The 13,381-nt window shown below is 44.2% G+C and overlaps 1 protein-coding gene across 1 annotated transcript in view; it reads right to left on the reverse strand.

The window, feature by feature from the left end:
- kcna4 (potassium voltage-gated channel, shaker-related subfamily, member 4) overlaps window positions 1-4,888 on the reverse strand; it is a 55,152-nt gene extending 50,264 nt beyond the window's left edge. The window contains exons 1-2 of the mRNA XM_085275408.1: window positions 4,853-4,888; window positions 640-4,619 (exon numbers count right to left, since the gene is read on the reverse strand). Coding sequence (XP_085131534.1) covers window positions 1,868-3,958 — 2,091 coding nt within the window. The 5' untranslated portion in view covers window positions 3,959-4,619; window positions 4,853-4,888 and the 3' untranslated portion in view covers window positions 640-1,867. The remainder of the gene's footprint in view (window positions 1-639; window positions 4,620-4,852) is intronic.
- Between the last annotated feature and the right edge of the window lie 8,493 nt (window positions 4,889-13,381).

The following is a 13,381-nucleotide window of genomic DNA, read 5'->3' on the forward strand; positions in this document are numbered from 1 at the left end:
AACTTGTTTCTTGTTTTTTTCCTCATCTGAAAAGCAAAAACTGCGATTTAAAAATCTTTAACTAAAGCATTTGGAATTATAAAAGCAGCAGTTCAGTATATAACAAAACAGAACAAGTAAACAAGTAAAATGATCTTTTGATGTGCAGCAAAGCAGGGAGTAAATTCTGCAGCACTTTGCCATCATACTTAGAATTTAGTTTTGCAGAAACACAATTCCTGGTGTTAGATCTTTCCAAATATTTGGCACAAAATCACAGCAATCTGACTTATGTCACCTTATTAGTTTTGCAGTTATTGGTTTTGCATATGACACTTGAACACAGCTTAAATGTTGTACAGCAGAAACATCAACTGGCCACATGAAGACTGGAAAAATGTGCGCCACATTCCTCCAGCGTCTACAGGGCTTTACGCACGCGCATTCACGCGTGGTTCTGTTGTCAAAGTAACACGGGAGTGTTTGAAAATAAAAGTGAGGGTGTCGTGCTCGGAATGAAAGTGTTTTTCTCGAGATGGGACCTTGTTTAGTGGCATATATTTTCCATTAAAAACATGTGACTGGCGCTGTTTTGATCATTACAAGGTTGTTTTTTTAAAACAAATAATAATTTTCACACACAAGCTGTGGGCCACATACCTTGGAAGACATCCACATCATGACGATCCTCCGAGCTCGCAGATAATCGCAGTCCTCTTGGGGGGTGAGGCGGGGTGGGGGGGGGAAGGAATTGTGCACGAAGTCCAGCAGACAGGAGAGAAAATTGCTCGCAAGCTCCCTTCCAATGAGTTTCCACGATGAGTCATTTTTGCTTTAACTTTCCATCTGCCTCCTTGTAAAGGGATATTGTCATTTTGAGGTGGTTTAAATGAAACTGGGGGAAACTGCTGTCGCCGAGTTTCCAACAAGCATGTCCATACAAAACCTGGGGCGAGTCATTTCTCCAGCCATTTTATAAACTGGTGATTCCTGTGCTTAGCTCTCGCAGTGGGTCAGCAATAGAAGGCTTTTTTTTTTTCTTTTGGCCTGTTGTGGAAAAACATAGTTGTGTAGGTGTCATAGAAATAACTGTAGCCCTGGTTTACTAAATGCTGTCTTATCAGTTAGCTTTTCTTTAATGTTAAATACTGGAACAGTTACAAAAGACTTATCCGTATTTTCGTTTCCAATTTTTTCTTTTTTCTTTAGTTTTACTGGCAGCATATAAAGGGGATTATTAATATCCTTAGTCTGCTCTCTGTGAGGAAGTTGTTCAAACATTCTTTAGCGAAGTGGTCAGAGGATTACTAAATACGCGCCACTTTCATGGCCTACAGCTTCTGTCTCTGAATACAAATCTGTCAAAACCCAGCGCAAAAAAAAAAAAATCTACATTAGTGCAAACAGATTTTGAACTTTATTGCATAACAGCAAAAACGATCATCCCTATATCTGTTATTGACAGATGAAACTCATAAAGTGCGAATGCATAGCCTGTCTTTACTAGAATTTCAATTTGATGTCAGATTTGGAAGCCCGCACAGCTTAGATGAACAAATAGACTGGTGTGTGGTGAAGATGGTTTGGGGGAAAGGCTGCTGTTAGAGAAGTGCGCGATGGTTAAAAACAGGAGAAAGAGAGAGAAGCATCACAACCTGCCAATCAGTGGCATGAATGTGCGTGTGTGTGTGTGTGTGTGTGTGTGTGTGTGTGTGTGTGTGTGTGTGTGTGTGTGTGTGTCTGAGGCGTGTTTCAAACTTGTGTTGGGGATGTGAGGGCGGGAGGGGGTCACCTGCTGTTGGGCAGAAATGATGCTCAAAATTATCTTTATAGGGCGTGTTCTTCTTCTTCAGGAAAAATAATTAATAATAATAAACTCTAATTGTAATCACACGTCAGTCTGAATGGATTTTGAGTTAGTACTGTTTTTTCTGCTTATGTCTGTGCCGTTTCCTTTACTGGGGCTCTTGTCCAGCCCGCAAAGCGACTCCGTCACCCCCTCCTCCATTTCCATATACTCCGCTTTGTCACCGAGCGAGGAGCCAGAGGGCGAGCCTTTGAATTTTCTTAGAAAGTCAGGGAAGTACGGGCAGCCCGGGGGCATGCTCTCCACCACCGGCGACTGGTCCTCGTTATCGGTCTCCCTGTGATAAAAGTAGTTGAAGTTGGACACTATGACCGGGACCGGGAGCGCAATGGTTAACACGCCCGCGATCGCGCAGAGGGAGCCCACTATCTTCCCACCCACAGTGATGGGCTTCATGTCTCCGTAACCCACTGTGGTCATGGTCACTACAGCCCACCAAAACGCGTCCGGGATGCTCGTAAACTGCGAGGTGGGTTCGTCCGCCTCGGCGAAGTACACCGCGCTGGAGAACAGGATGACACCTATGACCAGGAAGAAAATGAGGAGGGCCAGCTCCCTCATGCTGGCACGCAGGGTGTGACCCAGGATCTGCAGCCCCTTAGAGTGCCTGGACAGCTTGAAGATGCGAAACACCCTGACAAGGCGGATTATTCTCAGGATGGCGAAACTCATCGCGTGCTGTCCGTTGCCCTGATGCTGCGCCAGGTCCGTGCCGAGAGTAATGAAATAAGGCAAAATGGAAACAATGTCTATGGAGTTCATAATGTTTTTAAAGAAGAGAGTTTTGCTCGGACTGGCAAAGAAGCGAACTATAATCTCAAACGAGAACCAGATGATGCAGACCGTTTCCACGACGAAAAAAGGGTCGTTAAAAGGAGTAAATCCGTGATCGGCTTGAGAGGAGTTGTTTCGTGGCTGTAGATACTCTTTGTCATCCCTGAACTCCGGCAGCGTCTCCAGGCAGAAAATCACAATAGAAATGACAATAACAAGGACGGACACGACCGCGATCCCCCTGGCAGGGCTCGAGCTCTCCGGATACTCAAAGAGCAGCCAAATCTGGCGCTTGAACTCATCCTCCGGCAGAGGTTTCTCCTCCTCTTTGACGAAGCCCTCATCCTCCCGAAACTTTAGTATCGCCTCCTCCCCGAGTTCATAAAACTTGACCTCCTCGGAAAATATGTCAAATGGGACGTTGACTGGTCTTTTTAAGCGCCCGCCTGACTGGTAGTAGTAAAGAATGGCGTCAAAACTCGGTCGGTTCCGGTCGAAGAAGTATTCGTTCCTCAGCGGGTCGAAGTACCTGATCCTCTTGTCCGGATCTCCCAGGAGCGTGTCCGGGAACTGAGTGAGCGTCTTGAGCTGAGTTTCAAACTTCAGACCCGACACGTTGATGACAACTCTCTCGCAGCAGCCGCACTCGCTGTAAACGTTTTCGTATCCGGACTGGGGCCGCCTGTCGGTGATCGACACGGTCTCCTCCTCATCATCCATGTTGCACAAAAAACTCGACCTTTTGCTCCCCCGGTCGCCCCCGCCCCCCTCCCCCTCCTCCTCTTCCTCGGCTCCTTCGGCCTCTTCCTCCTCTATCATGATGTCCTCCTCGGATCCGAGCAGAGCCAGCTCGGAGTGGCGCAGGTCCCCACCGAGAGTGCCCCGGTTCCGTCTCCAGCGTCCGACGCCGCGCTGCTTTTTCCGCTCTCGGACAAATCTCTGCTGCTGCTCGGGCTCCTGCTGGTTCTGCTGCGAGGAGGAGGTGGAGGTGGTGGTGGTGGAGGTGAAGGAGGAGGGGGAGGGGCGCGAGGCGGTACCGCCGCTGCTGATGTTGGCGTTCGCTGAGGAGGCGGCGCGAGACTGATGCTGGCGGTTGTTAAGGAGATGAGCGCTCGAGGAGGTGTTGGAGGTGGACCCTCCGACGCCACCGCAGCTACCTCCTCCTCCACCTCCCTCCGTGCACGTTCCACCTTCGGCAGCAGCCGCTGCGGCCGCCGCTCTGGTGTGGGCAGCCTGGCGCTCCCTCTCGCGCTCCCTCTCCCGCGCGCGAGCCTGGGCATATCCGTAAGGCAGGTGGCTGTTGCACCCACCGTCCGCGCCCACCATGGCAAACTCCATTTTAAGTCAGTGAGCGCTTCGGTCCGCGGACGCTTACAGTAAGCGCTCGCGCGCTGTGATGTGGACGCAGACCAGAGGACAAAAGTTGCAGCTCAGCGCGCGCAGGGAGACAAAATGAGGCATGAAGCCTCTCGACCAATCAGTCGTGAATGCGAGAAAGTCAGAATAGCAAACACACCTCAGATGGGTCCATGCTGAGCGAATCCCATGTATCCTACTTACATGATACTGATTGCCATCTCTTCCAGTTTAGGTACAGCCCCCCCTCCTCCGGTATTTCATGACATCATTACCATATCCAAAAAAAAAGAAGAAGAAGAAGAAAGAAGGAAAAAGATCAGATGTAAAGGCCGGTGGCATAGCCTGTTACGCAGACGCTCGGTCAAACTTGCAGCGCCCCTTATTTGCTCAGCATTGTAAATCACCAAGTCAACAAGCGACACCTAAACAGTCTCTCCTCGGTTCCTCCGGTGCCCATCAGGTGGTTAATTTCTCCGCGAGGCGGGCTTGCGCCCGAATGCGTCTTTTGATCCTCCCTGGTCACTCATGGTTGCCATTTTAGGACGAGTTTAAAAAAGAGAGAGAGAGGAAGAGAGATCTCCGTTATTTTATACAGCTCCGGTGAATTTGAATGACTTTATTCATCTGACGCTCTCAGGAGCTGCGAGAACAAGAAGAGAGGAGGAAACAGCAGTTGGTTTAGGCAAATAAAACCAAAACCTTCATATCGATGTGTGTTGTTTTATCGAATACACAATCAAAATACATCATTGTTATTATCATCACCATCATTATTACTATGGAGTGAACACAAAGGAATATGGAAGACATTTATGGTTACAATACAATTTACGCATTAAAGTATCCTCCCTTTATTCTAACATCCATACTTACATCTGAAAGGGGGCCAAAACGACATCGCCTCAGTCCCCCCCCCCTCCCCCGCCCCCCCTCTTCACAAACCAATCTGATGGAGGAAGCAGGGGAAGGAGGCTAGGTGAGGATGCAGTTGTTCACTCTCGCTCAAATCCCCGTTATGATTTTGGAGGGTAACGCCGCAAAATCCCTCGCTGTATCCACGCAGCGACCATATCCACATCCAGTACACACATCCGTGCTCTGACGCACTCTGGAGAGGACACTTTTTTTGGCTGCGTCTCGACGTCTTGTCTCAATTCAACAGGATCTATCGCCACTTCAGCCTCCGTTTCTGCTGCATCGCTTCTGGTATGCCGAGAGCAATAATGTTACCCCCTCCAGAGGAGAAAAAAAGAATGAGAAGAAGAGGAGGAAGTAGCAGGTGTGCGCGTAGCGAGTTGGCATCAATGACAGCTCCACACGAAGACAAGATACGAGGGTGGGTAAAAGTTTACCTTCGCACGGGCGAGGGGGAATGGCTTCATGGTTTAAGTCTGAGCATCGCACATCTGTCTGTCTGCCGCCGTATCCCTACCTATACTCCTGGATCCCTCCCATTGTGTGTGTGTGTGTGTGTGTGTCTCTGTGTGATGATGGAGAGTCTCAGTGAGAAAGTCGCTCGTGTACCGCAGCTCGTGCAGGCGGTGCTCGGTCCTCCCCCAGTGGCTGCAGCCGGTCACTGCGCACCGTGCTGCAGTCTCTCACCCGAGCTTCATCTGCCCTTCATTGTCACTGCTGGGTAGCAACCGGTGTGTTTGTGTCTCCCCACCATTAAAAAAAGTAATGCATTAACATAATATTTTAACTATGCATTTTGCAGTCACCAACCACTTTCCTAAAAAAATTAATCGGTGTTTTTGCTGTTGTTGTTGTTTATTTTCTCATATTAAATCAGAAAATGCATACATCACTTATTTACATACGTCCATATATTGTAACTTTAAAAAGTGTGAATTTAAAGCACTGGAAATACTTTTCATACAATTTCACTTCACCTAACAATCGTTTAACATTGTTTTTGTTAATATTATCACAGGAAAAAAGGTTAGCTCATGCAACAACAAAAAAAATGTTCACAGAGGCCACAAAAACCAATAATTCATGTTCGCTGTGCCTGCCCTCCCTCTGATATTTGATTAGGAGAGCACTCGAAACAGAATGCAAAGTGTTCATTAACCTCCTATGACCCAGCGATTCATTCTTGTCCTCTGTTGGGGGGACACGAGTCTGAGACCTCCACGAGCACAATTCATGCAATCTATTTGAGTCTTACTGTACTGTCAAGGAGACATCTCAGGGTTTCAAGTTTCCACATGGGCTTTCTTTTCAAAATGATGGCCCTTGCTCATATAATTATTTTTACTAAATTTGCAAGAATTTCAAGCAAACTTTTTTTCATTTGGTCATTATGGGGTATCGCATGTAGAGTTTTGAGGTGAGAAATGAATTTGGGAATAAGGCTGTAACATGACAAACTGTGGAAAATGCAAAGAACTGTGAATACTGTCCATTACACAGACAGTGTTCTGTGTAGTGGACAGGAGGACTTACTCATTCCTGTTTTCAACCTATATCCACACTTCAAGAAGCAAAGGAAAGATTGAGGCAGAAAGGACTTTACTCAGAATTGTAGAAGGGGAGTCAGACTTTGTGCTGTCCGGTGATGAGGTGGAGGAGGACCAGACAGAGCAGGAAGGTGAACGCTCAGTGGAGGACATGCCATTGAGAATCCAGTTTGAACCCTACTTTGAACAGTAAATAGGTGTTCATTCATGGCATGATACCTTCAGGACTCAGATATACTGGGTCCCATTTATAGCCAGTTAAATAAGTCAAGACAGATTCTTTAACCCCCTAGGACCTGGCGTCCACATATGTGGACATCACATTTTGGGTGATTTAGACCAAAACACTAAATTTTGTTTTTCAACGGCCTGATATCCACTTACGAGGACATTATACTGCTACTGTTCTATCAAAATTTTAAACGAATATCCTCATATGTGGCTCTGATTTTTCATTAAAACAAAAATAAGGTAAAAAAAACCATTTTTTTCTTTGTTTATACATTTATCGGGCCCCAATATGCCCAAATATCTAAGAGAAGTTAAAAATGCATGCAGTGGAAGAGTTTGGGTCTTAGGAGGCTAAGATTAGGCAGTCGTTCAAAGTAAGAAATGATCTTGATGTTTTTCTTCCTCCTGAGGCCCAAACAAGAAATTGTTTTGATACTGAGATTTTTAACCACTGTGGTTGAAAGAAACACATTGCAACAAATTGTTGTTTTCAAAATAATTTATGTATTAATATATCATTTGTCGCTTTGATGGACTGCCTACTTTTGATGAATCTGTCTTGACTTATTGAATTCACTATAACTAGGGAAGTACATTTCCATCCTATGTTATCTGAGTCATGCCATCAACATGGATATGCAGAAGAATGTTTTTGATGTTAATGCTCCACCTTTCTCTGGCTGGCGTGGCTCTGATGTTTTGGTAGTGCCTATTTTCTGTTTGATGTAAACAGGGAACCACCTGTCTTGGCGTTTATGGCCACATTGACCTGTTTCATATTCCATGCTAAAAAAAAAAGAGCCAATTTCAACCCAGTTAACACTCTCAAATTTAGAAAACAATTTGATTTTTAGCAACAGAAACATAATATCTGCCAAAAAAACCCCAAACAAAACCTTTCAGTCAACCTTCCTATGTGGCCATAAAGATGTCATTAAAAAAAAAAACCATGTGCTCTGTTGGCCTCATTCTGCCGAGATCGTGGAAGGCCTGTGTAGATGAGTAGATAATTCACATGTAACTCTAGAGTACCAGATGATCCGTTACTGCAGTTTGTTGTAGGGAAATCAAGTCCTGCAACTTAAAAACCATAATGTCTGCCCCTCCTCTACCTCATCTCCTGACAGCACCGAGCATGACTTCCCTTCACCTTCGAACAGATGCATCAGAAAGCAACTTGGGGTCAACTTTTTTCTTGGTCTCAATAAGTTATTTTGTTACTGAGCTTCAACAGCGTGACATAATCCAATGTTCTTGTCTGCCATAGTTGTAATTAATCCTGGGCAGTATAAAACACTGCAGTGTACAGAAACATCAAGTAAGACATGAATCAAATCTACATGTGCAGCCAAACAAGTGCTAACTTCTAAACTAAAAGAAAGAAAATTTCAAACATGCTCACTCTTAAATTGATTTATAGAGCTGGAGTCTTTGAAGTTTACGCAGAAAACACTTTCTTATTGCTTTTTCAAAGTTTGTTTACATCAGTAAGGCTTGTCATAAGTGATAAAAAAAAATTTAAAACATAGTTCAAGGGATAAAATTGTTTGCATGTAACTGGGATGTATCTCATTAATCACCAGAGTCTGGTCAATATACAGTCATGAGAACGCATTCACAGGAGTCTATGCAGTCCAGTGAAAAACTACACACACCCTTAATGCTTCCATAGGAATTAAGGTGGTCAATAGTAGCAATATGCTGCTCATCAAATGCACTGGATTAACCAGTCATGAGCAAGTGTGAGCACCTCTGTACAAACAGCAGGTTTTGGCTCTTTGTTGGTCTGAATCATTTAAATTTGTGCATTATTAAACGTTAAAGTTCACAACAGTAGATTTGGTCACCTAGTCAACTATGAACTTTGTTTGTTAAAGCATTCTAGAGTCTAATGTGAAGCCATCCGACAGCCAAAGCTTGACCAATATCAGCCCAAAGCAGGACAATGATCCCAATCTCAACAGCAAATCTGCAACAGAATGGCTGAAAAATAAAAAAAAACAAGGTGATGCAATGAGCTGCTCAAAGTCCAGACACAAACCTGATTGAAACTAGCACTAGCAGTGTTGACATAGTGTCAACAGTGTAAACAGTAACCCTGCCAAGAAAGACAGAAAGACAAAATATTTCAGGACCTTTCTTGTCTAATTTGTTATATATTCTTTAAAGCGACTGCACAACAATTCATATACTGTGTAATTAGAGGTCATCTTCTCAGCCGAAACTAGCCTGCAGGAGAAAGAATGGAGAGTTCAATACAACAAGCAGGCTAACAAATTACTGTGTTAGGGTATTAATTAGTCAAACAATGCATTACTATTGACTAGGCGATTAGGAATGCATTACTTTTTTGAGTAATGAGTACTGAAAACCACAGACAAGTGGGTATAATGAATACCACAAGGATTTTTCATTAATGTGGCCACATTAGCTCTTATTTGCATACGGCTGTAAGACTTTGTGAAAATGATGATACTCCAAGCAAAAGAAGACAGATTTGGTGCATGAAACACACAATAGGCAATGTGATGATTAGTGTGCTCAAGGATGCAACTGACCAAAACAAGTAGAGGACAAATGCAGTTCACAAACATATCATATTCTGTAATTTCATCATTGCTTGGCAATACTTTCAGCTTGTTTGTGCTGTCAGCCGTCTGTTAACGGGTCAAAGGTGTCCATAGACACGTCTTTTGGGATAACAACTGCCGTAACTTTAAATACCAGACATCACAGCACCTGGTGAGGTAACTGTTGAGTCAGTGTTATCGATTATTCACCCTATTGCTGCCGCAGATTTATGTGGATCATTTTGCACTCAGGTCTTACTCACTGCACCTTTGAAACCTCCCAGGTTTGATTGCACACATAATTAGTTTTTCTGCAGGTACTGCTGCAGGCATACTGCTGGGCTACAAAGCAATCAGTAGCTATAGCCCATTGAGTTCAGTCCATTTGATTCAAAGTATACATCTGAAACAAAAGCACTAATTAGGACACGGACAGCCTGTTATTCCAGATACAATATTCCTCTGAGGAATCCTAATAATCCTCTAAGGTATTTACCAAATCTCTACTTCTAATATTCCTGTTGGGATATTTTTGGTTGCTTGTGCAGTCTCCTTCTTAACTCTTTCATACGGCCATTGTGCTACATTTTGATACCAGAGAATATGAAACGAAATGTAAAACCCAATGTGTATGCTTGTGCTTGTGAAGTAATCAATGCTGCTGACAGTGCAAATCTCACTCACTGCTTCTCTAAAGAGCCTCATCTTCACAGTCTTCTCTCCTTCTCTGTACTTCTCAGATACTTAACTAAGACTTAAGTGGAGGTCTTTTCTAGTCTGTACCACATGTAAGCTCTTTCCACCCACCGCACACGGAGACATCATGCTCCCCTCAACCCCTGCTCTTATTCACCGAGTATCCACCTCAGTCAGCACCAGAGGGAGTTGTGAGGTCAGTAATAATAAGAGGTGATAGAGTGGGGATGCAAGGTGCCTTATTAAACACAAGTTTAGTTGCACTTTGAACCAGTGCCAGAGCTCATCAAAAACCCTTCTGCCTCTCACAAAGCATACCCGCTGAAAAACATCCAGCACTCCAAATTCATAAAAAGACGAGGGAAATGTCAAACTCTCTATGCATGAGACACAATCAATATTTGTTTCTGTTTTTTTCAAAGCCATCATGCAGAATTACAACTTTACTTACTTAACTTTAAAATGCAGTACAGGAAGCAATGATAACCTTTACAGCTTGTCCGTATGTAATAAAACTCAGCGCTGTATCATAGATATCTCGGTATGTTTTTGGACAGTGATGCATATTTTGTAATTTTGCTTCTGTACACCAGCACTGTGCGCTTTAAATCAAACAAACAACACATTATTCAAGCCCAGATTTTCAGCTTTAATTTAAGAGGTTTAACATACAGTTAGGTCCGTAAATATTTGGACAGACAACTTTTTTTCTAATTTTGGTTCTTTGGGTTTTGGTTCATTAACGCAGTGAATTTTAAATGAAACAACTCAGATGCAGTTGATGTGCAGACTTTCAGCTTTAATTCAGTGGCTTGAACAAAAACGTTGCAGAAAAATGCAGCAATTTTTAAGACAATCTTTTGATGTCAGGGGCTCAAAAATAATTGGACAAATCAAAGAACTGAAAATAAAAGGTTCATTTGTAATAGTTGGTTTGCTGGTAATGACAGCCTGAAGCCTTGAACTCATAGACATCACCAGATGCTGGGGTTTCCTCTATTTTAATACTCGGCCAGCCCCTTTTCTGCAGGGTTTTTAGTTGTTGTTTGTTTGTGGTCCTTTCTGTCATGGTTCTGGGTCATTTTGACCCAGCATTTTGAGTTGCTTGTGCTTTAGTTTGATTTTGTATTTTGGGTTATATTCTTCCAAATTGCCACTAGGTGTGAATGGTTGTCTGTCCGTATGTGTTGGCCCTATGACAGACTGGCGACCTGTCCAGGGTGTACCCCGCCTCTCGCCCTATGACAGCTGGGATAGGCTCCAGCGCCCCCACGACCCTGAAAAGGATAAGCGGAAGCGGATGGATGGATGGGTTATATTCTTGATCTCTTGTTGGGCTTTGATGATTATTATTATTATTATTTAGTCTGCTTCAGTTTATTCTGCTTAAGGGTTTAGTTCCTAGGTTTTGTGTCTTGTGTTTAGCGCAGGTTTAGTTCAGCGTCAAGTCAGCGTCCTTGTGAATTGTTTCTTGTTTCCTGTTTTATTGTGAAGGTCCGTGTCTCATGTGAGTGTATTCAGTTTTGCTTCCTCTGCCTCGTCTTGTCAATTACTTCCAGCTGTGTTCCCCACCTGTGTGTAATCTCCTTGTGTTCTTCTGTGTGTACTAGTTGCTGGTTTGTCTGTGAATCTACTGCGAATCTCCGTGTGTTTTTCCCTGCCGTCCACCTTCTTATGCCACCGTTCATCCTCCTACATGTTCGTGTTCATGTTTGCTATTTAGTAGTTTAGTTTGACCCACTATGATTAGTTTTTGTTCCGTTTTGCCATTTTTCACCTTGTGCTTTATTTTACAATAAACCACCTTCACATCTCAGTGAGTGCCTGTGCTTGGATCCTCATTTATTTTCTCCACACAGCTCATCCCCTTAGCCGTGACCCTTTCTGTCGAAAGTTTAGTCTTCAACAAGTGAAATTCATGCTCAGTTGGGTTAAGATCAGATCAGAATAAAGAATATTCCACTTCTTTGTTTTAATAAACAGCTGGGTTGCTTTGGCTGTATGTTTGCGGTCATTGTCCATCTATATTATTAAATGCCGCCTAATCAACTTGACTGCATTTAGCTGGATTTGCGCGGACACTGTCTCTGAACACCTCAGAATTAATTCGGCTGCTTTGGTCCTGTGTCATATCATCAACAAACACTAGTGTCCCAGTGCCACAGCCAACCATGCACGCCCAAGTCATCACACTGCCTCCACTGTGTTTTACAGATGATGTGGTATGTGTTGGGCAGTTTCACACCGTCATCATACTTTTTTCTTGCCATCATTCTGGTAGAGGTTGATCTTGGTTTCATCTGTTCAAAGAATGTTTTTTCTAGAACTGTGTCGGCTTTTTTTTAGCATAGTCTAGTCTAGCCTTTCTATTCTTGAGGGTTATGACTAGTTTGCACCTTGCAGTGAACCCTCTTTACTTTCATGCAGTCTTCTCTTTATGGTACACTTGGATATTGATGCGTCTACCTCCCGGAGAGTGTTGTCTGTTGTGAAGGGGGAAATGACGCTGCGATCATCCACCACTGTTGTCTTCCGTGGACGTCCAGGTCTTTTTGCATTGCTGAGTTCACCAGTTTACCTGTAGATTTTGTCACTCCTAATATTGCAGCAATTTCTCTGATGGATTTTTCCAGTTTTTGCAGTTTAAGGATGGCTTGTTTCACCTGCATGGAGAGCTCCTTTCACCGCATGTTGTCTGCTCACAGCAAGATCTTCCAAATGCAAGCACCACACCTCGAATCAACTCCAGGCCTTATATCTGCTTAATTGACAATCTATCTATCTATTAGGGGTGCAACGATACACAAAATTCACGGTTCGGTTCGGTTCGACACTTTGGTGTCACGGTTCAATATTTTTTCGATACAAAAAATGTTCATGCTTTTTTAATTTGTCATTTATTAAAATTATAAATATATATTAACTCAAAAGTACAGTTTTTAAATTTATTGTTGCTGAAACAACAAAGTAATAAAAAAATAAATCTATCTGATCGAGAAATCCCTATTGCCAGTCTTGGCAGCCGGGGGTCAGTCCGCCAGGGCCTCCGCTCCTGGCCGCCACCCGACACACAATGCGCCCGACCCCTATGGCGCCTCCTGCGGGTGGTGGGCCTGCGGGAGGATGGGCCCATGTCTCCTCTTCGGGCTGTGCCCGGCCGGGCCCCATGGGCTAAGGCCCGGCCACCAGACGCTCGCCCTCGGGGACCCTCCCCGGGTCTGGCTCCAGGGCGGGGCCCCGGTAACCCTATCCCGGGCAGGGTAAACTGTTCCCTCGGTATCCTTTTCATAAGAGTCTTAGGGTGGAGTGCCCACTCCAGGTCGGGGATGAGTTCCTGCCCCAAGTGGAGGAGTTCAAGTATCTCGGGGTCTTGTTCGCGAGTGATGGGAGAAGGGAGCCGGAGATCGACAGACGGATTGGGGCTGCAGCTGCAGTAATGCAGA

The sequence above is a fragment of the Mchenga conophoros genome, linkage group LG1 (genome assembly GCF_057382185.1).
Source record: "Mchenga conophoros isolate Kocher_MC1m ecotype Shallow Benthic linkage group LG1, M_conophoros_male_GT1.1, whole genome shotgun sequence".
Taxonomy (NCBI): Eukaryota; Metazoa; Chordata; class Actinopteri; order Cichliformes; family Cichlidae; genus Mchenga; species Mchenga conophoros.